At 47.2% G+C, this 25,890-nt stretch overlaps 1 protein-coding gene across 2 annotated transcripts in view; it reads right to left on the bottom strand.

Annotated features, from left to right (window-relative positions):
* Positions 1-11,063: 11,063 nt before the first annotated feature.
* The window catches only part of NXPE3 (neurexophilin and PC-esterase domain family member 3), a 29,130-nt gene continuing 14,303 nt past the window's right edge, over positions 11,064-25,890 (bottom strand). For both annotated transcript variants that reach the window (XM_029082193.1, XM_001518811.4), the window contains exons 4-6: positions 23,285-23,358; positions 19,092-19,298; positions 11,064-15,421 (exon numbers count right to left, since the gene is read on the bottom strand). In XM_029082193.1, the coding sequence (XP_028938026.1) occupies positions 14,871-15,421; positions 19,092-19,298; positions 23,285-23,358 (832 nt within the window). In that variant the 3' untranslated portion in view covers positions 11,064-14,870. The remainder of the gene's footprint in view (positions 15,422-19,091; positions 19,299-23,284; positions 23,359-25,890) is intronic.

The raw sequence follows: 25,890 nt of genomic DNA, 5'->3' as shown, positions 1-25,890 counted from the left end.
TTTTTGATTCTTCTGATGTCAGAATTATGCCCCAGTCTTCAGCCACCCTCTCATGCATGGATCTCAGTACAGTGCCTGGCGCAGAGTAAGTGCTTAACGAATGGTATCATCACCGTCACTCCTAGAACAGAGGATCGGTCACCACATCATGCTTAAACGTCTGCCATCTTGAACAGCTCCACTAACACACTTCGTTTTAAAACTCACAGAAATGGCCCCTAATTTTTCTTATTCCCGGGAGGAATAAAGACAGTCAAAGAAATCCGAGATTCCCAGAAGCCCGACTCAGAAGAGGGATTATTTCCCAAATCTCGGTGTCCCCGGCCGTTCGCTCAACCTCCCATTCCCTCCACACGTCAGGATGGATGAGGGTAGGGGGTCCCCTCTCTCTGGTTGAATTTGCCTGGTTTTACAGCTACTACATCCTGCTCCCTCTCCACCCGACACCAACCTCCGCTGTAAACCTCAGGGGTTCAGCAAGGGGACAGAAAAACCTCAAGTCACAACTAAAGCACACTTCCTGCAGGAAATCACTGTGCCAAGATCTCATGCCAATTGGCATCCTGGGTACAGAAGCATTTTACAATCCCGGCTCGTTCCCCTAGAGAACCGAACTCTGGGGCTCGCCACGTCGCTTTGGTTTCGCTCGCGTCCGAAGACCTCATCCCTCGGGAGATGCCATCCCGCGCGGAAAGAGAGGCTTACCTTGCCCTCAAACTAGGAGGAAAAGCCCTTGGATTCCAGAGGCCTCCCTGCGGTTGCCCATTGCTCTGGCCTAGCGTTTGCTGTGGACGGCTCCTCCAGACTGGGGGATGCTGGGGAAAAGTCATATTTTTACTTGTTGGTGGAAAGGCCCTGGAAATTCCCCTCCCCCACCACCCCAAAACTACCTGCTTCATGTGTCTCGTGAAGCAAAAAAAAAAAATACCCCACCCAGCGAGGGAGTATATTTTCCTCCGATTTTATTTGAGGCCAAAGAGTTGAATCGGGTCGATGAGACGAAAATGACTCGTCGCTTTCTAGATAAGTATCTCCCCGGCCTAGGAGGTTTTGGGAGTTCGGGAGTACCCGGCTCCTATGTTTTTTCCCCAGGATTATTTGATCGATATTTCCACAGGCCTTTCTGCCCCTTCTGGCGAGAGACCAACCCTCAGTTTCTCCTCACTTGCAAAGTGATAATATTCGCCTCCAAATTTACGGGGATCAGGGGTGGTAGGAATTCATAAGATGATGCCAATAAAGCGCTTTGATTTAGTCAGAGAAAAAGCACTATAAAATCCAAATCTTTGCATTATGGGAATACTCTCCTTCTATTCCCACACATACTTTATATACCCTGGAAAGCCCTTGGGGCAAGGCAGATCCCAGAGGTCCCAGAGAGTTAAAAGCCAACTGTGTCTCTTCAAAAAATCATTTTTACTTCCACCGCTCCTTCCTTCCGACTCCCAGATGGCTCCACCAGCGTTCTGCTCCCTACCTGGAGAAGCAGCGTGGCTCAGTGGAAAGAGCACGGGCTTTGGAGTCAGGGCTCATGAGTTCGAATCCCAGCTCTGCCACTTGTCGGCTGTGTGACTGTGGGCAAATCACTTAACTTCTCTGTGCCTCAGTTCCCTCATCTGTAAAATGGGGATTAAGACTGTGAGCCCCATGTGGGACAACCTGATTCCCCTATGTCTACCCCAGCGCTTAGAACAGTGCTCGGCACATAGTAAGCGCTTAACAAATACCAACATCATCATCATTAGCTCAGACCTCACACTAACAAGGCTATGTTTTTCTTTATTACGGGCTCAGAGCCTAATTCTGAGGAACACGTGTTACTCCCCTACGTTCCACATGGTGAAACAGAGGCACGGAGAGGGTTAAGTGACTTATCCAGCAACATCCGTGGCCGGATCGGAACCCAGGTCCTCTGACTCCTGGTAGAACACCCTGGCCAATCCAAGTCTCCAAACTCCAAGCTTTCCAGGGACACTGTCTTCCAGTCTCCTGCCCCATGAGCAGTCCAGAAAGAATGAAAAAAACTAACAAAAAAAACCTCTAGGGGAAATCCGCTCTAACAGGGCTGAGGAGGGGTAGGGGGAAGGAGGAGGGGAAGAAGGGAGGAATGTATCGCTCGAAGAGACTGCGCAATACCCAACCTTAATAAATAACAATAATAAAGCGGTACCTTCATATCCGACGAACCAAGTCATGTATAGTGTAAAAAGCAAATAGCTAGTTTCCAGCTGAGATCAGCGATAAGTGAGAGGATGTTAGATGATCAAAGTTTCCTTTTGAGGCTTAAAGATAAGCTGCAATGAAAGAACACTCCTTCTCCGATCTTCCTGCATCCTCTCTCTTCCCCTCATGTCTCTTTATACTGCAGAGACCCTTTCTCCCCCAACCCCCCCCCCCCCAAAAAAGACTGAAAGTACTTTCAAGAGCGAGAGATCCCACTTGGGGTGGAGGGAATCCAGGGGTTGGTTTCTAATGTGTGTGTGACTGGCAGGGGTGAGGGAGTGCGTGGGTGCCCAGAAGGGCTAGCCAACGTGTTCAAGGGGTGTGACGGGCTCTTGGGCTTTTTCTGCAAAGTGGAAATTCCCCGGCCAGAGATGTACTGAGCGAGTCCCGGACATTCCCCGGAGAGCTCACTAGAAAACCCGAACTGGAGCCATTCTGCTTCAGGAGTCATTCAAGAGCTTGTGGCTTGAAGATGGTTTTGAGTAATGTTTATTATTCATTCACCACCACCTCCTCCCCTTCCCCCAGCGCCTCGAGTTGCCTCCTCCTGGAATTTGCTGCCTAAAATTGGGGGATGTTTCCCAAGGGTTGTTTTCAAAATGGTACTTGTTAAGGGCTTACTACGTGCACTCTTCAAACCACTGGGGTAGATTGTCACACTGGACACAGTCCCTGTTCCACACATGGCTCACATTCTGAGGAAGGAGGAGGATTCTAATCCCCATTTTGGAGATGAGGAAACTGAGGCCCAGAAAAGTTAAGTGACTGGCCCAAGGTCACACAGCAGACAAGTGAGAGAGAGGGATTAGAACCCAGGTCCTCTGACTCCCAAACCCGTGGTCTTCCCACTAGGTGGTCAGTGGAAACCCCGCGGGTGTCTTAGTGGAAAGACCACGGGCTTGGGAGTCAGAGGTCATGGGTTCTAATCCCGGCTCCGCCACTTGTCTGCTGCGTGATTTGGTCAAGTTGCTTAACTTCTCTGTGCCTCAGTTACTTCATCTGGAAAATGGGAATTAAGACTGTGAGCCCCATGTGGGTCAACCCGATTACCTTGTATCTCCCCCAGTGCTTAGAACAGGGCTTGTCACATAGTAAGCGCTTAACAAATGCCATCATTATTATTATTATTATTACCTAGTCTTTATCTTAACATCTGTCTTCTCCTGTAGGCTGTAAGCTCCTCGTGGGCAGGGAGTGCTTCTGGCAGCGCTGTTCTATTGTACTTTCCCAAGCGCATAGTGCAGTTCTTTTGCACACAGGAAGCACGGAGTAAATGCCATCAATTGATTACGTGATCAAAGAAGGGGCATGGCCTAGTGGAAAGAGCACAAGCCTGTGAGTCAGAGGATCTGGATTCTAATTCCGGCTCCACCACTTGTCTGCTTTGTGACCTTGAGCATGTCACTTCACTTCTCTGTGGCTCGGTTATCTCATCTGTAAAATGGGGATTAAATCCTCCTCCCTTCGACATACCATGAGCCCTATGTGGGACAGGGATTCTTTCTAACCTGATTATCTTGTATTTACCCCAGTGCTTAGAACAGTGCTTGACACATAGTAAGCACTGAAATACCATATTTTTAAAAAACCAAAACAGTGCTTGACTGTAGTAAGCACTTAAATACTATAAAAAAATTCAGGGACTGAGGATTTGGTGAGCACTCACATTTAAGATAAATTACAAAGATTATTTCATCTTCAGTGGGAAAGTATGTTCCTGACGATTGATTTGAATACCCCACTCAACAGGACAGGAAGGTAAAAACCCCCAGCACCCATGGCTTTCTCTTCAGTCGATGGATCAATGGTATTTATTGAATGTTTACTATGTGCAAAACACTGTACTAAGCGCTTGGGAGAGTATGAGGCAACAGAATTAGCCCACACATTCCTTGCCCACAGCGAGCTTAAGGTCTACAGGGGGACTTTTCTTGGTCCACATGAGGTTATGTGGGGGAGAGAGGTCGGGGTCTGAAATGTCACGTGTCGATGTCTGAAATGTCATCGAGCAGGACTTCAGCAGCTGTTTCCCTTTACATTTTTCCCTTTAACAGAAAGTCCTCTTCTCCGAGCATGTTGCAATCGAGCCTTGCGATTGCATAGGAAGTGATGCCTTGGAGCCCAGGAGATTCCCTTCATTTGGAGCTGCCCTCTCCTTCCTCCCAAGCAGGACAAGGTTGGCTCGGCCCGGTTAAAAAGGGCCAGCTTCCTCCTTGGGGTCCCTGGAATTTTCAAGCAAAGTCCCGAGTTCTTTTTTTATTATTATTTATTTAATTTTTTTTTAAGGAAGTGTCGAAATAATCTGGTTGGCAGTTGGGCTGATCGAAGCGTCACTCGCTAAATCAGGTGACACCAGGGTGGAGGTTTTAGACAGCGTATTATGTGTGCTGCCGAACGCCAGGCAAGGAGAGGGGTGGCGTGTTTTTTGGGGTGTTTTTATTGCTTAGTTTTTTTTTTCCAGTAGCAGCACAAATTCCACTACCTGATCAGATCAGAGCTAGGGTGGGGATAGAAGGGATGTGGCTTGCTAGAGCTTCAAAGTACTGTAACATCCGTTGTGTTGGATAATAATAATAATGTTGGTGTTTGTTAAGCGCTTACTATGTGCAGAGCACTGTTCTAAGCGCTAGAGTAGATACAGGGTAATCAGGTTGTCCCACGTGAGGCTCAGGGTCTTAATTCCCATTTTCCAGATGAGGTAACTGAGACACAGAGAAGTGAAGTGACTTGCCCACAGTCCCACAGCTGACAAGTGGCAGAGCTGGGATTCGAACCCATGACCTCTGACTCCCAAGCCCGTACTCTTTCCACTGAGCTACGCTGCTTCTCTGTTGGATGTCCCTAACCCTTTCAGAGAGCTTTCCCGCAGCCCCGGAGCTGCTGATACCCAGTTCAGTCCTCCACGTGGTAGTCAGATAGTCCCTGCTCTGCGTGTCCCTCAAAGCTTTTCAAACTTCTCTCTGCCCCTGAGAAGGGCTGGAGACTATGACGTGGTGTGCCTCAGAACTCCTCACCATCCTTGTCCCCTTCCTACCTCACCTCACTACTCTCCTATTAGGACCCAGCCCACACACTTCGCTCCTCTAATGCCAACCTTCTCACTGTCCCTCGATCTCATCTGTCTCGCCCATGCCCTGCCTCTGGTCTGGAACACCCTCCTTCCTCATATCTGACAGACAATTACTCTCCCCCCGTTCAAAGCCTCGTTGAAGGTGCATCTCCTCCAAGAGGCCTTCCCTGACGAAGCCCTCCTTTCCTCTTCTCCGCTCCCTTCTTCATAGCCCTGATTTGCTCCCTTTAATCACCACCTACTCACCTTCAACCCCACAGCACTTATGTACCTATCTGTAATTTATTTCTATTACTCTCTCCCCCTCTAGACTATAAGCTCGCTGTGGGTAGGGAATGTGTCTGTTAATTGTTATATCGTGTCTAGTACAGTGCTCTGCACACAGTAAATGCTCAATAAATATGATTGACTGATTGACTGGTCTAGAACTCCCTTCCCCCTTCAAATCCAACGGAACATCACACTCCCCACCTTCAAAGCCTTATTAAAATCCCATGTCCTCCAAGAAACCTTGCCCTCCTCGGGGTGATGGGGGTCTGGGATAATATGTGGGCTAAGGAGTTCCAGGCCAGCAAGCAGTCATGAGCAAGGGGACGGTGGCGAGGTGGATGAGATTGAGGTCCAGTGAGTATGTTGGCAACGGAAGAGCCAATTGAGTGGACTTAGCTATGGTAGGAAATCAGTGATGTAAGGTAGGAGGGGGCGAGCTGATTGAGTATTTTAAGGCCGACGGTAGGGAGTTTCTGTTTGATGCAGAGGTAGATGGGCAACCACAGGAGGTTCTCGAGGCATGGGGAAATGTGGACCCAAGGTGTTCTTTTTTTTTTTTTTAAAGAAAAATGATCCGGACAGCAAAGTGAAGTAAGGACCGGAGTGGAGAGAGACAGGAGGCAGGGAGGTCAACGAGGAGGCCGACGCAGTGGACAAGGCAAAATAGGATAAGTGCTTGGATCAGCACGGTAGCCGTTTGTATGCAGAGATAAGGGTATATTTTAGCTATCAATCAATTGCATTTATTGAGCACTTACTCTGAGCAGAGCATTGTATTAAGCACTTGGGAGAGTACGATGCAACAGAATTAGCGGACCCGTTCCCTGCTGTGTGGTGTGAAGGTGGGTTTAGACAGCTGGAAATCCTGTCCATTTCATGCCAGGGTTAAGCAGCCCTGCTTGTAGTAATATGCTCCAAGAGGTGAGTAGGGTAACTCCTTTAGCAGATAGCATTTGCATAAAGAAAACCTGCCCCGGATTCTTAGTTTCAGAAAGTCACACCGAAATAATTATTTGAATCACAGAGGGTAAGAATGTGAGCTCCTTAAGGAGAAAACACTTGATGAAACTCAAGATATAACCTTGAAATTTAAACCAGTAAAACTGTGTACAACGCCATGAAATAGACAATTTTCAATTGTTGCTGTGAGCCCTTGGCTTTTAGCAGTCGTGTAAATATTTATTCATGAGTGAGCAAACGTACTCTCCCTTGTATACTGTGTATTTAGAAAGTGACTTCGAAAGTACAGTTCTAGAGACACATTTAAAAAGTTTTCTAGACAGCTGCACAGATACTTTAGCAAAATATTCTCAGGATTTTGCTTCCTTCCTAGTATCCCCACCCTCCTCAGTAAAATTGAAAAATCTGTAAATGAACAAAAATTCGCTAATATTTTCGAAAATGATCAGCCCAAAGCAGCCAGAGCAGAAGCTCATTTGAAGAGCAGTCATGAAAAGCCAACCATCAAAGATGCATCTTCGGGGAAAGCTATCTCAAATCAATCAATGGTATTTACTGAGCGCTTCTATGTGCAGAGCACTGTACTAAGCACGTGGGAGAGTAGAGTCCAACAGAATTAGCAGACACATTCCCTGCCCATAACAATCGCTCCATAGAGGAATCTGACTCGTTACTTGTCTTCTGAATCTCTCCGACAGCAGATTCTGGGAGAACCTCATTTAGGTAGTAGAATAAAATTAAAAGAAAAGATGGAAGATAATAGATTTAGAAGTTTGGAAGCCTGAAATAGAACGTGAATCTAATCGGTAACATCCGTAGAGCGCTAAGGGGTATCAAAGTTAAAATTCAAAGTACAAAATCCCAAACCAGTAGAAAATGAAACCTCAAAAACCTGCATAAGAAAAGGTAGAATAACTTTCCATCTCATAAAAGGGAAAATTCAAAAACCCTTCTATATGCCTTGCCACACTAAATATTCAGTTTATACATGTCAGATTTCAGGGACAAGCTAAAGCCACAATTAGCCATTATTCCCACGGAAGAGGCAATCCCCTGGGCAAAAATACAGAGCATATACTCATTTTTCATGACCCTTGGAATTGAATAAAACCTCGCTCCAGGTGGTTGATTTCAAAGCAGTGTGGCCTAGGGGAAAGAGTCAGAGGACCTGGGTTCTATTCCCAGCCACCACTTGTCTGCTGTGTGACCTCGGGCAAATCATTTAACTTCTCTGTGCCTCAGTTACCTCGTCTGTAAAATGGGGATTAAATCCCACTCCCTCCTAGTCTGTGAGCCCCATGTGGGACAGGAATTGTGTCCAACATGACACAATCCCTGGCACACTGTAAGCACTTAACAAGTACCATAATTATTATTATTATTCGCCAGAGAGAACTTACCGTCCACCTTCGGATCAACCAAACTGTAGTCGGCCTACTCAAATATTGATCAGGAAATGGACCAGAAATCCATCGGAAATCCAGACCAACAACTGTACTGTCTCTGTTGCCGAAATGTACATTCCAAGCGCTTAGTACAGTGTTCTGCACACAGTAAGCGCTCAACAAATATGACTGAATGAATGAATGAGTTCTAATGGAGTCTTTCCCTCCAGACCTTTTTTCCAGAGATGCAAACCCTAGCAAAGTGTTTGGAAAGGCCAACGGTGAGAAAATCCAATGGCAGGCCGGAGGGAAAAGGAGAAACCGGTTCCTTGTATCTACACAGGAACCTGAGAGGACAGAAGAGCAGCAAAAACTCACATTGGTGTTGGCTTTTATGAATCGTTCTATTTTTGAGTTGAATAGTAATAATAATAATAATTGTGGTATTTGTTAAGCATTTACTTTGTGACAAACGCTTTACTAAGCTCTGGAGTGTATGCAAGGTAAATCGATGGGAAACAGCCCGTTTCACAAGAAGTCACAGAAAGTTGAAGAAAATTTCAGACTGGGATTTGGGCTGAGGCAGGCTGACCCTAACTAGGAGGGCCAAATAAAGATAAACCGGAAGTTGACAACGGAATGTCTGTAGGCTTAAACCGGCCGTGAGAGCCACAGAAATCAGTAGAAATCAGACTAATCCACTACGAAGGAAGGTCTAAGAAACAGCATAACTGTGTTTCAAGAACATCAGGAAAGCTGTAGAGAGAAAGGAGACGCAGCTTGCAAGAGAGATGAAAGGTAAATGGAAAACATTTTGCAGTTACAGCGTTTCAAGCAGAATAAAAAACCCGAAGAAAGTCTCCCTGACTAGTCAAGGGAGAAGAAAGCCATTAATGGAAAACTATTGAAAAGGCAGAGGCTTAAATGTCGTTCACCCCTGTCTTGAAAAGATTCAAGTGAAATCAAGTTTATTAGCGTGACTGAGAAGAGAAAAATTTAACTGAAACTTGAAGAGATAGACACATTCAAAAAAATCAGGACTAGATGGCAGGCAGGCACTTTAAGAAAATGGCATATGTCACCAAAGAGCCTGACTTACTATGTGGGACAACTCAAAAGGGGCTCCAATTTGGCTTTGGGATTGCAGAAGCCCAAAAACATCTGAGAGGCCTCCAGCTCAGCATTCGGCAACCGGCCAGTCAACAAAACCTATTGGCAGGAGAGAGAAAGGCAATGATTCGGACAATCAGGTGCCATTCAAGGGCTCTAAGAGGGTAGAACACAGTTGAATTTGTGTACTTGGTGGAGAAGGATACAAGCTTTGTCCCCTACGTGGAGGTGTTAGGGGCAAGAGGAAGAAGGGAAGCAGTGTGGCCCGATGGACAGAGCACAGGCCTGGTAGTTGGAAGGATGGGGGTTCTAATCCCAGCCCTGCCACTTGTCTGCTGTATGATCCTGGGCAAGTCACTTCTCTGTGTCTCAGTTACCTCATCTGTAAAATGGGGATTAAGACTGTGAGCTCCATGTGGGACAGGGACTCTGTCCAACCCGATTAGCTTGTATCTATCCCAGAGTTTAGAACAGTGCCTGGCACGTAGTAAGCGCTTAACAAATATACTATTTAAAACAAACAAAAAAAAGGTTTTACCATTTCATATAGCAGCATGGCTTATCTTGCAGGCAGGAAAGCGCATGATCCAAGACTGAGGATAATTCATTCGAGGCCGGGACTAACCACAGATTCACAACCATGCACTTACCATTTACTCTGCCCCGCTTCAAAGCCTTATTGAAGGCCCATCTCCTCCAAGAGGCTTTCCCTGACTAAGCCCTTTTTTTCTTTTCTTCAACTCCCTTTTGGGTCACCGTGACTTGCTCCCTTTATTCATCGCCTGCCCTCTCTGCCAGCCCCACAGCATTTATGTACATATCTGACATCCATTTATTTATATTAATTCCTGTTTCCCCCCTCTAGACTGTAAGCTCACAGTGGGCAGGGAATTTGTCTGTTATATTGTTATATTGTACTCTCCCAAGCACTTAGTGATCTGCAAATGGTCAGGGCTCAATAAATGAGACTGACTGCCTGACAGCCGATTAGATCAGCCTCTGCTAAATGACCAGCCAGTCCAAAGAGCAAAAAGGGAAAGGTCAGAATGCTTTGGAATGTTCTTAGCATTATAAATAGAAACAATTTAGGGGCAGGCTTGGTGCTAGCTACAGGTGAGCCCTCAGACGGGTTTCCACATCAGTTTTTCGATCACTGACGTTGCGGGAATTTCTCGAACTCCTATCCCCAGAGATGAAAGCAGGTGCCTTAGGAGTTTAAGAAACTCTAAGACTCAACCCTGGATCCATGATAGAGTATCCAGATCTGCCCACCGCCCTCCACCCCCACCCCCAACTCCTCGCCTCCCCACCACACACACCCTCCCCCTCCCACCAAGGGACTGAACTGGATCTTCTCACAATGAGAACAGTCCCACCCCCCAAAATTTCAGGTTTCTGGGGCAATCCATCCTCCCCCACCCCAATTTGGTTTCACTCATGTGACTTTACATTTTCCTTTCAGATTTATTCACTTCTGGGATCTACTAAATGAGTCATTTTCATGGGCCAGTTTCCTCAGATACACTTCAAACATAAAGAAACAGTGGGCCAACACACAGCAGAAATTGACATATCCTTTTTTGACTTATTTTCTTTTTTACAAATGACTAATGCCAATCTTTGGGTATCTGAATATTTGGCTTTTTGAAAGTTGAAATGGTATTTCACAGTAAACAGAAATAAAGTCACAGAACATAAGACAATCTGCCTAAGAAGCAGCATGATCTAGTGGATAAAATGCAAGCCTGGGAGTCAGAAGGACCTGGATTTTAATCCTGGCTTTACCACTTGTCTGTTGTGTGACCTTGGGCAACTCATTTTACTTCTCTGGGTCCCAGTTACCTCATCTGTAAAAAGGAAATTAAGACTGAGAGCCCCATGCTGGACATGAACTGTGTCCAACCCGATTTGCTTTCACCTACCCCAGTGCTTAAGAAAGTGCCTAGTTTATAGTAAATGCTTAACAAATACTATTAAAAAAACAAGAAACAAACAAAAAAAAGAGTTGCAAGACATCTCCCCACATCAGTTTAGCCCAAAATGTGTAGATAAAACTATCTTTATTTATGGCTGAAACAAAGTTTACTTTGGTAAAGACTGATGGTTTGCTGTAGTGATCCAGGATAGGGCAATTAGCCTTAAAAGATAACTAATATTTGGTAAATGCAGTAGGCCGAGACACAAGAATGCGTACCTAGAAGCTCCACTATCTTGGTTGCTCTAGATTATGGATTAGGGCCCAGTGCTAATATCACACACTAATGGTGCTTTCCCACGGGTAAACTGACGACGATTAGGTATATAGCGCCTATGAGCCCAAGACGTGACGGACATCGGCAACTTGAAAGTTGTGATGAAACGGAGCCACGATGCACACCGACAAATCGCGATCGATTGACTAGACATTCCACTTAGTAGGCTTTTCAAAAGACGGGATTTTATTGGTATTGCTATTTTCCCCAAGAGCTAATCCCAGAAGATACGCAGAGATTAATACAAGTGTGGGTCTAACTGGCTCTAGGATCTGATGGCGGCCACTTGATGAAATGCATCGCTAGGAGGAAGCGCAGGCAAACAGGGCACTCAGCAGCGCCGGTATAAAAATTGGCACGTCGGGGAAAGTGGTGGTAGTTTCTCACCCAAAAAATGCCTGCCTGGAGCAGATCCAAGCGCCTTAAACAAACCGCTCTTGGTTTGTTTTTGCAGTTGATGTGGTTTAGTTGTTTGTTTTTTTTTTTACCTGATCTTTCCTTGTGCTGATTCATGTTCATTGTTAACTTTTCCCTGTGCATCTGCTCCCCACCTCCAACATCACTCCTTTTGGATCATGGGCCGGGGGATAAGGGCAGTGTTCTCAACAAGGCGTATTGCGCACTGTAAGTGCTCAATAAATGCTACACACCAAATGTTACGGACTACAGAAATTGCGTGGTCTGTAGGCATTACATCTATTTCCACCCTTTTAGTTAAGCTAAAAAGCACTTGCCACACTTCTTCTGGAGAAAGTCCACTTCTAGACCCCCACAGGCTTTCAAAGTGTCCTCCTGCTTCACCTCCTGCTAATGCGCTCAGACTTGTTCTTTTCCCATGCAGTCTGTGCCCTGTATCCTATCCGCGAGTACCTTTTGTATTCATACAAGTGCTTTTAGGTCTAAATGCTTCCAAAAAATTACCTTCCCACTCCTTCCCCTGAAGGGCCTGTCCCTGAAATGAAACTCAGCTCGGGAATCCGAGTGGTTTCATAAACATAAGCGAAGCATTTTAAGGGAAAGGGGCTTCCTTATCCATCGCCCACGTTTCAGAAAGAGAAACTTCTGGATCCCCTTCACATAACCAGCAGATTTTATCACAACCAAGATAGCCCACTGTCACCCGAGGTAAATTAGAGGTTAGTTGGAGAAATATTCGTATTTTGAATTGATCTAATCCTTTATATTTTCTGCAGGACCTTCATCTCCGTTATTCTATCTGCACAAAGGGGTTATGGCTGTCACGAACATACCAGATACATGCCTGCTTTTGTACATGGAGAGGACCTAGTATCTCTCCAAAAGGTAGTTCCAGAATCTAAAAGAGAGTCAAAGGATCCCTGTAATCTCTAGCTGACTCACAGGTACAAACAGCCATGAAACACGCAATCATGAATCAGCCTTAGAGTCAGTCAACTAACTCCTTCATAGGTGTAATTTCTTCAGGGTTGGTCAGTAGTAGAGCCTATTAAACATACATCTTTCTCTGTCCTTTGAGGGCAGAGTGAACTAATTCAAGTAACAAGCTGTTTCATTTTTTTATATTTATGTGCAAGACTGCAATAAGTGTAGCTGTGAATCATCTCTCCGGCTCGCTCCATCCAATAGCATGGAACTCTTACTGTCCCTTTCTCCAACAAATTCCGCTGGCTCCACTGACTGAACTGAGCTCCTCAAAAACCTCGGGGACCCGCTGGGAAACTCGGGTGATGAACGGGCTTAATCAAGCCTCTACGGCAACACGGAAGGGTCGTTGGACACCCGCTCCCGACTTAAACATTGGCTCCCTTCATCGGCCACTCCCAAATTCCCTCGCCTAACTGGGTCTCTCACTCCCAGTTCCCCCCTCCTCCAACCCTTCATTCGCACTCTTTCTCCTTGTCTGGGCCCCCTCCCATCCTCTCCCCACTACACAACCACCCCCCTTCCAAATCCACCTTCGCACAGTTCTCTTCATCCTCAAAGCCCTCCTGAAATCGCACCTCCTCCAGGAACACCTTCTCGATTAATTCACAACGCTCTCGTAACATCAACGCTAAGACACGTCGACCCAACTGCCATCTTCAGAACACGTCTTGTAATCCTCTCCTTGGCACTTAGGTACACCTGTATATGTCTATATTAAATTATTTATCCAGGCATTTCATCCTGGCATATCACACTCTATCTTCGTTCTGCTAATATCCTTGTTCTTTGGCCCGCTCCTGTTATTTATAAATAATATGTATCTACTTGTATCTCCCAGTAGATTGGTAGTTCCAGGGGAGTAGGTAAAACTTTGCTTTGCTTCTGTTGCTCTCTCCCCAGGGCTCAGCGGTAGTAGAAATAGTATCTATTAAGTGCTCGTCGTGTGCAGAACACCGAACTAAGCCCTGAGCGCTGCACTAAGCCCTCAGAAGGTGCTCAGCAAATACCACTGATGAGCCGAAGGCAAAAACACAATAAAAATGTGTCTCTGCTTAGAGTGAGATTTCCATACGAGAGCAAGATTCGACAGCATTTCCTGGACACTGTCAGCAGGATCCACTGACAAACTATATTCAGTTTGCTTACTTGTAAACGAAATAGTACGTGTTTCAACAGTAAAAGAAAAAAAAAAACCTGGCAACTTTCAAAAATGGCTTTTGTAAGAGAAGGGTAAAAGAGGTCACGCTGCCTGCCAGCCAGGCACTATCTGCCAGAAAAAAGGTTTCAGTTTCACATTTCAGGATGCTTTTCAAGATGATGGTAAGGAAAAGCTAATATAAGAAAGGCTATTTGAAAAAGATGAAAATTATATACATTTCAATATTATTTTCAAAGAGGGGACCCTAAAAAAACAAAAACACAAGAGCAAAATAAAAAGACCGCTTCGCCTCCTTTCACCAAAAGTAACACTGCTTTTTTGTAGAATTCGTTCAGTAAACATGGTGAAGAACAGCTGCATCTATTAAATTAGACACAATCGTACAGTGCAAAATTCAGTTGTAGCATTTCTGATCTAGCCACTGGTTTTGTATCGTTGCCCACTTTCTTCCTCTTCTAAGGGCTTATTTGGCATGAATGCATAGAGCGGGAAGGTTCGATATTAGTCAATTGAGTAAAATCCTGACTGCGCCCTGTGACTTTTCCAGGAGAACTTGCATGGGAAGATCACCAAGGAATCATCTCGCTGCTTTCAGTCTTATGCCCCTTAGTATGTTTGCGGAAGCCAGCTGCTTCAACCCTCGAGGCGGGGCATCCTAAATAGCGACGGGGACCCTTCAGGGTGAATTGGAGGGTGCGCCCACACTCTCTGACTCAGCCAGGGACACGGATCTCTTTGGAACCAGCTTCCTCCCCTCGCCGTCTAGCCCGAGCCCGATATCGCAGCCAGAAGGCCAGAAATCCCCAAACGAGAAGGTCCTAACGCATCCACTCATGGATCTTTGGTCGCGATGCCGACGGGGCGGACGTACGACTCTCCGGTCGATACGGCTGGGCTCTCTCGGCTGGGGCGGGATTGATAGCACCTCAACGGGCAGACATAAATTAGACCTCTCCCCTCTCCGGCAGTCCCCCGTCCCTCCCCGCCCTCCCGGCTGGAGTTCGCTCTGCGGGGGCTCCCCCGTCACGCCCGCGCGCTCAAGTCTCCGGGGGACACACGAAGGACAGGAACATGTCGAGTTGGTTCTTGACGATGACGACATCCGGGTGCAGCTGGTGAGGCAGGTGGTGAGCCAGGGTCATCTCCCAGGCATCCACCAGATACACGCCGGTCCCAGAAAACATCCTCCGCAGGACCGTGTCCAGCTGGAGGGAGTACCAGTCGCTGTTGAAGAGGCTCACCTCGGGCCCCAGCTCCTGGACGCTGGCCGTCCGGACGACCACCACGGTCTTGGGGCTCCGGTCCAGCAGGCGGACCACGGCCCGGCGGATGTTCCTCAGCCGGCGGATGTACACTTCGACGGGGAACGTGCTGAAGTGGGCCCAGAGGGTCAACGCCACCACCGTGTTCCGGCCGCCCACGATGCCGTTTAGTTCATTGGCCACGTAGCGCAGCTCGCTGCTGAAGACCGTGGTGAAGCGGATGGGCGGCCCGTGGCAGCGGTACCTCAACAAGATGTTGTGCTTCAGGTCCACCGAGAGGAAGGGGCCCACGTTCTTCGGGCTGCCCAGGTTAAATTCCACCAGGTCTGAAGGACACCGGACAGGGAGTGAGCACGACCCCACCCCCCGACCCCGAGGCAAGCCGAAGAGAAAAGAAAAAATCCCCGGAAATCCCCGAGTTAAGCAATTCCAGCCGGGGGCCTTCTGGCCTGCTACCCTTGGTCGGAGCTGCAAACCCCCCACAAGGGAACTAGAGCAGACTGAAAGGCAGAAGGGGAAGCGGCATGGCGTCGTGGATGGGGCGCGGGCCTGGGAGTCGGAAGGTCACAGATTCTGACAGCAGCAAAGTTGCCGCGTACCGACGACACTCAGGTTGTAGGTGGTAACTCTCAGTACGTAATGAAAATAATAGTAACCGGGTGTCCCCGGGCCAGTTTCCTCATCCGCCAGTGGGGATTCAATACCTGCTCTCCCTCCCACTTAGCGAGCCCTATGTCTGGTTATCATGTACCTACCCAGGCACTTAGTACAAAAGCACTTTGTCTTAGTGGAAAGAGCAGGGGCCTGAGAGTCAGAGGACCTGGGTTCTATTTCCGGCTCTGCCTCCTGTCTGTTGTGTGACCTTGGGCAAGCCACTGAACTCCGTGCCTCAGTCTCCTCATCTCTAAGATGGGGATTAAGATGGTGAGCCCCATGTGAGACAGGGACTGTGTCCCACCCGATTATCTTGTATCTACCCCAGCGCTTAGTACGGCGTCTGGCACTTAGCGAGCACTTAACAATACCACGATTACTATCATTATCAGTAGTGGTAAGTGTATTCTTAATATGTCTTTTCACCTCTGTCGTACTCTCCCAAGCCCTTAGTACAGCGTTCTGTATTAGATAGGCCTGCAAGAAACACCGCTGACTGATTGATTACGGAAAAAACAAAGTCCTGGATGAATTGGCTTGCATGCCCTTTGTGTTCTTGCAATTTGGAAGGATGACTACAGTTGTGGCCTTCAAGAAAAATGGATGTCGGTTTTAGGCCGAGCAAAGCGTTACTGCTTATGCCGTTATCGCAGACATCTGTATGGAAATGAAACGTTCTCCGGTGAAACTGTCACTGAATAGGGAAATGATTTAGGTGGGGCTTTGCAGTGCCTGAAATGTCAACAAGTCATTTCCCCTTCACCTGTACTGCTTCCTATGCTGTAAAATGATAACGGCAGTTCCCAACTTGGATTGCTCAGAGGATTTCTGGAGACGTTCCCCTTTCATCTAAGAAGTGCCCCTTGGTGACCCCGGGCAAGTCACTGAACTTTTCTGTGCCTCATCTTTCTCATCTGTAAAATGGGAATTCAATACCTGTTCTCCCTCTTACCTAGACTGTGAGGCCCCTGTAGGACTGTGTGACCTGATTATCTTGTGCCTCTACCCCGGCGCTTAGCACAGTGCCGGGCACATAGAGAGCACTTAACAAAAACCACAATTACTATTATTATCATTATGAGCTAAGAGTTACCGCCTACAACCATTGCGTTGTCGACACATGGCAGCTTTGCTGCCGTTCTGTATCTTTGTCCCTAATTTGGCATCTAGATGCCAAGATAAGTGACTCGGGTTCATTCATCTGAAATTCAGCCAAAGGACACTTATTGCTAGACCTCTTTCTTTAGGGCACGGTCCTTTTGAAAACCATGGATCCTGATTCCAACCTCTGGGGGCAAAGATTACTTAAAGCCTTTATTCAAGCAGAAACTCCTGTGTCTGGGATTGTCCTCCCCTAATGATGTAACCTGTCCCTCTCACACAGAATGGCCTCCTCCATCCAGTTTGTCTGGTAACACAACTAGTTTTCCCTGCATCGCAATAACAGCAAATAGTAACCTGGTTCTCTGTGTCCCAAGAGATGTTACTCACTTCCCCCTGTAATTCTGGGCCTCTCTTTTGGGATTTATTCGTTATTCATTTCCCTTCAATCTCCAAATCCCATTTCATTCGAACCCAGATCCGGGAACTCGGCAAAGAGTTTCCATCCATTATTTTGGTTAATTCTGGGTGTCGAGAGTAGGCGTTGCCAAATAACTCAATCACTGATTGTCGAAAATCTCTTCCAAGAGATTTAATGGTCACTAACATTAGAGAGAGGGTTATCTCCCCTGACCCGATTCCTAGTTTTTATGTTCTAGCAACTGCACGTCTCATTAGAAAAAAAACACAAAAGGCCCTGGTTTCACTTTTTCTTCTCCTTATTTTTAAGCAAAGAGAGGGAGGAGGATTTTGATGTCACAGAACTCAGGAAATACTTTCCTTAAACTGCCCATGCTAAGATTTTCCCATCTACTCCCTTCTTATCACCTCTCCGCCACAGTTTCCCCTCCTACCTGATTATCAAGCAAAAATTCCTCACTATTGGTTTTAAAGGTCTCCATCACCTTGCCCTCTCCTACCTGACCTCCCTTCGCTCCTTCTACATCCCTGCCCGCACACTCCGCTGCTCTGCCGCTCACCTCCTCACGGTGCCTCGTTCTCGCCTGTTCCTCCGTCGACCCCTAGCCCACGTCCTACCTCTGGGCTGGAACACCCTCCCTCCTCACCTCCACCGAACCAGCACACTTCACCCCTTCAGAGCCCTACTGAGATCTCACCTCCTCCAGGAGGTCTTTCCAGACTAAACCCTTCCCTTTTCCTCTGCTCCCCCTCCCCATGGCCCCGACTCTCTCCGTTTGCTCTACCCTCCCTCCCCGCCCCGCAGCACTTGTGTACGTATGTACGTATCTATAAGTCCATTTGTTTATATTAATGTCTGTTTACTTGTTTTGATGTGTATCTATATCTATAATTTTATTTATTTATATTGATGCTATTGATGCCTGTTTACTTGTTTTGATGTCTGCCTCCCCCCTTCTAGACTGCGAGCCCGTTGTGGGCAGGGATTGTCTTTGTTGCTGAGCTGTATTTTCCAAAGCTTAGTATAGTGCTCAGCACACAGTAAGCGCTCAACAAATATGACTGAATGAATGAATGAATTCCCATCCCATCCAGGGACAAGGAGCAGGGGGTGGGAAGGGGAGGCATTTTTGGAAGGTGGGGTGAAAGGGAGGCTCAGGATACAGTGCCAACCTTAGAGAGAGGCTCCAGGGTCTCGTGGTGGGTGTTGGGGTGGAAGCAGCGCTGAACCGATTCCTGCTCTTGGGAAGCTTGAAATCGGGTGTGGTTCGAGGGGAAGTGGCCCGGGGAGGCCCTGGAAGAAACGAGGCCTTGCCCCTCTGCCCCGACGCCACCCTGGCACTTTCCCATAAATGGGTCCAAAGCTTCGGCAGCCCCAAGGCTGGGATGTGGGGCGGACTCCTGCTTAGGAAGATTCGCTTCATCCGGGACAAAGCCCCGAAGCAGCGAGGCCTACTGGATAGAGCACGAGCCTGGGAGTCAGAGGGACCTGGGTTCAAATCCCGGCTCCACCATTTGACTGCTCTGTGACCTGGGGCAAGTCACTTTGCTTCTCTGGGCCTCGGATACCTCACCTGTAAAATGGGGATTTCTACTGTGAACCCCATGTGGGACAACCTGATGAACCTGCACCTACCCCAGCTTTTAGGACAGTAAGCGCTTAATAAATACCACAAACACACACAAAACAAACCTCCCTCTCTCGTCCCACCCCCCAACTCCCATTCACCTAGCCAAGCCCTGGCCCAAGTTCTGTGTTTGGTTACCCCAGAACCCATCTCCAAGCAGAACGTAAAGCCCAAGGAAAGCAAAAGTACCCACCCGGGACAAATGCCGTCAGATATTCGAACCACTGCCTTATGGTGGAATCCCCGAATAAATAGACCACTTTTCCTTGCAAGCACTCGGTAATGTTGGCAGGTTCATCGAACCGACGGATCTTGTACTTTCTCGGCCTCCACCGATCCTGGTAATAATAGCCGGAAGGGAAAGGGTCCGCACCTTGAGATCGCTCCAGATTGTTTGCTTCTGGAAAGGGAAAAGGGTGATCGTTTAACACCTTCCTCCTTCTAAACCAGAAAAAAAGCTAAATCTCCCGAAACAAAAGCAATGTCATGACCCAAGATGGCTGACGCGGACGATCTGTTTCCTTTTTCCGATCTTGGAGCCGCCAGCCTTTGGTGGTGAGCGACTTTTTTTTCTTTTTCTTTTCAGGGGAGGTTGAGGGTGTGCCAGGAATTGTCTGCTGGCCTGTGGAAGGGAGGTGATCAAGGGATTCAGTTCTCTCCCTGATTACGTAGAGGAAGCGGGGAGAAGAGGTGGGTGCTGAGGAGATGGCCAGGCCAGGCCCTCCCGATAGCCATGGGTGGGGTCTCAAATATCCAGTCCACATGGAACACTCAGTAGGCCTCCTTAAGAACATAACTGATGACGGAGAGGGCGAACCTACTCGCCGGATCTCGTCTATCTCACCGCCGACCTCTCGCCCACGTCCTGCCTCTGGCCTAGAACGCCCTCCTTCCTCAGATCTGACAGACCATTACTCTGCCCCACTTCAAAGCCTTATTGAAGGCACAGTTCCTCTAAGAGGCTTGCCCTGACTGAGCCCTCTTTTCCTTTTCTCCCACTCCCTTCTGTGTCCCCCTGATTTGCTCCGTTTACTCACCCCATTCCCCAGTCCCACAGCACTTTCATAATTTATTTATATTAACGTCTGCCTCCTCTTCTAGTCTGTAAGTTTGCAGTGGGCAGGAAATGTGTCTGCTATATTCTTATATTGTGCTCAATAAATACGATTGATTGGCTGAGAGAATTAAGCTCATTATGAAGCAAGGGAAAATACCCAGACTCTTACACAAATAATATAGAAATGGTTTCCAAGTGGGTTTTTTCTGGTATTTGTTAAGTCGACATTACTTGAGTGCTTACTGTGTGCCCAGCATTTATTCATTCATTCATTCAATCCTATTTATTGAGCACTGTACTAAATGCTTGGGACAGCACAATATAACAATAAACAGCCACTGTACTAAGCGCTTGGGAAAGTACAGTATAATAGAGTTGGAAGACGCTATCCCTGTCCCCAAGGACGTTACGGTCTACGTCGAGAGAAACAATAAAATAAAGTACAAATGGGGGGAAAGAGTAGAGTTTAAGGATATTTACACAAGTGCTGTGGGGCTGGAGTGGGTATCCAAGTGCCCAAGGGGTACATAGCCAGGTATATAGTTAAGGGCTTACTAGATGACATATTCTGAATTAAACATGGGACAGATCCTAAAATAAAGCAGGTCAGAGCCAGTTCCTGTCCCATCTGGAGCCCACAGTCTCCGTTATCCCCATTTTTCACAGATGAGGAAACTGAGGCACTAAGAAGTTAAGTGATTTGCCCAAGGTCACCCAGCAGGCAGGTGGAAGAGTCGGGATTCAAACCCAGGTCCTCTGACATGTAGGACTTTGCTTTTTCCATTAGGCCATGTTGTTTCTAATTCTTTTTTTATTGTATTTGTTAAACGCTTAGCATGTGCCAGGCACTCCACTAAGCGCTAGGGTAGACACCCGATGATTGGGTTAGAGGCAGTCCCTGTCCCACAGAGGGCTCATAATCTTAATCTCCATTTTACAGATGAGGAAACGGAGACACGGAGAAGTTAAATTACTTGCTCAAGGTCACACAGCAGACAAACGTCTACGCACTTGGATCTGCGATCTTTGGTTATTTCATATTCGCCCTAGCCTCAACCCCAAAGCACTTACATACTTATCTTTAAATTATATATTATGAATTATTTATTTATAGTAATGTCTGTCTCCCCCTCTGGACTGTCAGTTCATTGTGGGTAGGGAACGTGTCTTCCAACTCTGCTGTACTGAACTCTCCCAAGTGCTTAGTACAGTGTTCTGCATACAGTAAGTACTAAATAAATACCAATAAATACCACCGATGATGAAGAGGTGGTGAGGGCGGAATCAGAACCCAGGTCCTCTGATTCCCAGGCCCGTGTTCTTTCCACTGGGCCATGCTGCTTCCCTGTTTCATTCTATTACAAGAGTAAACATTTTCCGACAGTGGTTTATGGCAAAAGAAAACCTCCCTCTCTAAGACCACAGCATCTGGCAAATGTGGAACTGATCTGGAGGTCTGAGAGCCAAGAAGGCCCAAATAGGGACTGGATGCAGCAGATGGTTTCTATAAAACGAAAATGTTGTGGTGCGTCTGTCTGGAATAGTTCATGAACTCGGCCCGCAGGTCCAGGGAAAGGCAAGACCCACTGACGGTGTCTTCCAAACCAACCATTCTCTCCGCTCTCGATTCCTGAAAACGATGGCGCTCCTTCCAAACGGCAGCTATGGGGTTTAGCCAGTGCGGGGGAGGGAGAAAAGGAAGGCCCCTGATTTACAGGAAAGGAAAAGTTTAACAAGGTGGCAGAAGACAACCCTTAGGTCTTTGCGAAGAAACTTCTGTGGATCTTCGTATTCACGTCTCCTCCCTGAAGGGCCAGAGAGATGGAGCCAATTCTAGGAGTCTGGTTAAAGCCGTGATTCCACAAGATCGAGCCAAAAGCGCTTTTCCCGTGACCCGATCAGCAGCAGCAGTAGCCTCATCCTCGTCTTTTTTTTTTAGGCGTTATTTGTGAAGTGCTTACTATGTGCAAGGCGCTGTATTAAGCACTGGGCTACCCAAGCTAATCAGGTTGGACACAGTCCATGTCCCACATGGGGCTCAGAGTCTTAACATCCATTTTACTTCACTTCCTGAACTTGAATTACCTCATCCGTAAAATGGTGATTAACACCGGGAGCGCTACGCGGGACAAGAACTGTATCACACCTCATTACCTCGTATCTACACCAGCACTCAGTACAGTGCCTAGCACACAGTGAGTGCTTAACAAATACTATTTTTAAAAAAAGTGTCTGATGTATTCCCAGAAAGTGGGGTTTAATGACAGTTTGCCTCCTTTTCCCACTTGTATTTTTGTACCCCCACCATCTCCTCCCCTTCTTCTTGGCTTCAAAGCTTAAATCCAAAACAGCCTTTTTAAAAGCTTTCACTGAAGAAAACGGGTTCTCGGATGGGGAGGTTGAAACCTGCTTGAATTCAAAAGCACACGCAGAGCGTCTCAAGTTGTAAGAATAACTCTGAGGCAATCCTACGTGGCTTCTCACGAAATCAATCACTGTCGAGCAGCACGACCGTGGAGCCCCAGAAGTTCTCGAGATAATTCAAGCCCTCATTTACGGGGATTAACGGCAGCCCTCGGAAACGTCAATCCGTGGCTAATTCTGTGGGAAGATCTCAGCTTCCTGTCCTATGCCAAACATGTTGTTATGAAAGGTAGTATATTCCACCCAGGAAACAAGCAGCACCTGGAACCAAATGGGGAAATCCAACCTGCCGACTTCTACAAAAGCCTTTCTAGCCTCAAAACTTCCTCTGTCATCACCTACTCTCGTTTCTAAATCTGTCTCTTCCCTTCCTGCCGCTTCCTCCAAATCATGACATGCTTCTCCGGGAACACCTGCCCTCCTCTGCCTCCTTCAAGCCTCCTTCCTGCTCACTGAGCACCATTCACGGTGGGATCTGATGTCCTCGGACAGCTCCTGATGACCGCAGAAATGGCCTAGTAGCGCTCATCCGGTTTCTCCTCCAAATCCCTCTACTCGTATCTACCCTGGCACTTACCCGGTGCTTGGCGGATAGTTAAAAGCGCTTAACAAGTACCACAGTTATATGAGATGGCAAGTCAAAAGACACTCATCTATTTCTCTATTTTTCAGAAAAACACAACCTTCTGCTTGTATTTCTTTACCACGTAACCTCCACCTCTCGGCTCCAAGATGTAAATCCAAAATGGCCTTTAAGAAGATTTCACCCATTAGAGAGGGGGACTGTTTCTGTATAATTAACTTGAATCTACCCTAGCATTTATTCTGTGCTTGACACACAATAAGTCTTAATATAAATGTAATGATAATAACAACAATAAAATACTGAGCTAATTCTTCTTTACCTTTTATTCCTATGGGCCACACGGTCACCGAGTCTGGACCACTGGAGAGAATTGGCATCTTGATGTTCACGTCACTTAAAAAAGAATAAAATGGAAGAAACAGAAGCTTAGTGACCCAAGCCCATTTTTTTCCCCTCGCAGCTTTTGTCGGGGTCATTTCCCAGGTTAAAACCTTACAGTGCTTTTATACAGGTTCAAATCTGTTAGTCGATCAACGAGCGCTGCGTGTAAGGAAGTTGCCGGGTGAATGGCAAGACACCGAGGGTTTGAATATCTTTTTCTAACAAAAGCAGGGAAGTCTTGGCCATGAGCGAGCCTGTTAGTAATCAGTTGGCCATTTTCCCAGTCAGCAGCAGGATTTCTGGAAGTACCTAATTGAGGGAAGTGATGAAGTCATTCCTAAATAATAGCAGTAATGGTATTTATTGATGAGACTTGGGAGCTCACTGTGGGCAGGGATTGTCTCTGTTAATTATACTTCCCAAGCACTTTGTACAGTGCTCACTACACAGTAAGCGCTCAGTAAATACGACTGATTGAATCAACACTGGCACCTTCCGGCCAGGAAGCGGAGTGAGGTCACAGGCCCCAAGGCAGGGCAGAGGTGAGGTTGCTCAACTCACCTGGTTACCACAGTCAGTCAGTTTGAGTGCTGTGTACACAGCACTGTACTAAGCGCTTGGGAGAGAACAACCTAACAATAAACAGAAACATTCCCTGCCCACACCGAGCTTAGAGTCTAGGGTTGTATGATCCCGGAGGCCAGGGGAAGCGGGATCTCTCTCAGCGTGGCCCTGCTTCCTCCCGTCTCGCTCTCCTCATGCGATGCTACCAGATGGCTCGGTGGTAACTGGCAGAAAGACATTCTCTCTGTGAAACATGTACCCTCTCCAGGCTGGGGCAACGCCTTTTCTAAAACCCTCTAAGATTATGAACTGGAAAAGCCCTTTCTTAAAATCCTTCTGTAAGAAGATAGGTTTCCAACGGCCAAGAGAGCTCAAACACCTGTATGGCCAGGATAACTGAGGGCGCTTAAGTTGCTCCTTGGATAATAACAATAATTGGTACCTTTTAAGTACTTGCTATGTGCAATCAATCATATTCATCGAGTGCTCACTGTGTGCAGAACACTGTACTAAGCACACGGGAGAGTACAACATAGCAGAGTTGGCAGACACGTTCCCTTAGCACACGGAGCTTAAAAGTACCACACTTAACACTGGGGAAGATACAAGATAATCAGGTTGGATAAAGTCCCTGTCCCACATGGGCTCCCACTCTATGGCGGAAGGGAGACAAGTATTGAATCCCTGTTTCACAGGTGAAGAAACTATGACCCAGAAAAGCCGTCAGGCCGGGCATAATGGGAAGGGACACTTAAACTGTCTTTCTCAAGAGGTTCTTCACCTCAAGACTTCAACGATTCAAAGATCTGGATTCCGATTCTCTTTAACCTCCCAGAAAACAGCACTGAGTGGGATCGAAGCCACCGTCTTACTTCCTGAATCATTCCAGGGAGTTAAAAGTGGAGGTGTATGCATTATTTTCTTAACTCTACCAGAGAGTCAGCAGGACTGCCCATTGCTGAGAGCATGCTCATATGCTCAAGGACCTTGGGTAAATAGCACAATTAGGATTCTGGCCACCACCGGGGGACTGCGCACGTCCCTAATCGATCGATGGCATTGTCTGAGCGTTTCCTGTGTTCAAAGCACTCAGCCCCCTGCAATAGAGCCGGTTCATCCGGACAGAGAGAGCCGAAGTCGGAGAGCGCATCTGATTCTCAAGTATCGGCTCATTTTTCCTTGAAATCCGTTAATCGCTTAGTCCGGCGCTCTGCCCACGGTAAGCGCTCAATAAAATCAACTGATTGACAGTTTACATTTTACATCTCAGAGAAGCAGCATGGCCCAGTGGATGAAGCACGAGTCAGAAGGTCATGAGTTCTAATCTCGCCTCTACCCCCTGTCTGCCGTGGGACCTGGGGCAAGCCTCAGTTCCCTCATCTGTAAACCGGGGAGTGAGAATGAGAGCCCCATGTGGGACAGGGACTGTGTCCAACCCGATTATCTCATACCTACCCCAGCGGTCAGGAAAGTGCCTGGCACATAGTAAGCGCTTAAATACCATAATTCATATTATTATTATTATTAGGGGCTTGAAACTTCATGGAGGGTTCCCTCTGCTGACCATCCTGCAACATGGCAGGCGCAGGGGCACTCGGTCCTTCCAGACCAGGGGGACTAAAACCCACCCAGAAGAAATGGAAAACTCCACGCATTGTTTTCATAATAATAAGGGTGGTATTTGTTAAGCCCTTACTATGTGCAAAACACTGTTCTAAGCGCCGGGGGGATACGAGGTGATCAGGCTGTCCCACGTGGGGCTCACAGTTTTAATCCCCATTTTACAGATGCGGTAACTGAGGCACACAGAAGTTAGTGACTTGCCCAAAGTCACCCCGCTGGCAAGCGGTGGAGCTGGGATTAGAATCCATGGCCTCTGACTCCCAAGCCCGGGCTCTTTCCACTGAGCCACGCTGCTTCTTTTATTTTCCTCAAAGCCCACGAACGAGGGAGCCTCTCCCTAGAGGCTGGTTCTCCGGC

The sequence above is a fragment of the Ornithorhynchus anatinus genome, chromosome 17 (assembly GCF_004115215.2).
Source record: "Ornithorhynchus anatinus isolate Pmale09 chromosome 17, mOrnAna1.pri.v4, whole genome shotgun sequence".
Taxonomy (NCBI): domain Eukaryota; kingdom Metazoa; phylum Chordata; class Mammalia; order Monotremata; family Ornithorhynchidae; genus Ornithorhynchus; species Ornithorhynchus anatinus.
Note: the sequence above shows the minus strand (reverse complement) of the source record. Positions and strands in the feature narration are given on the sequence as shown.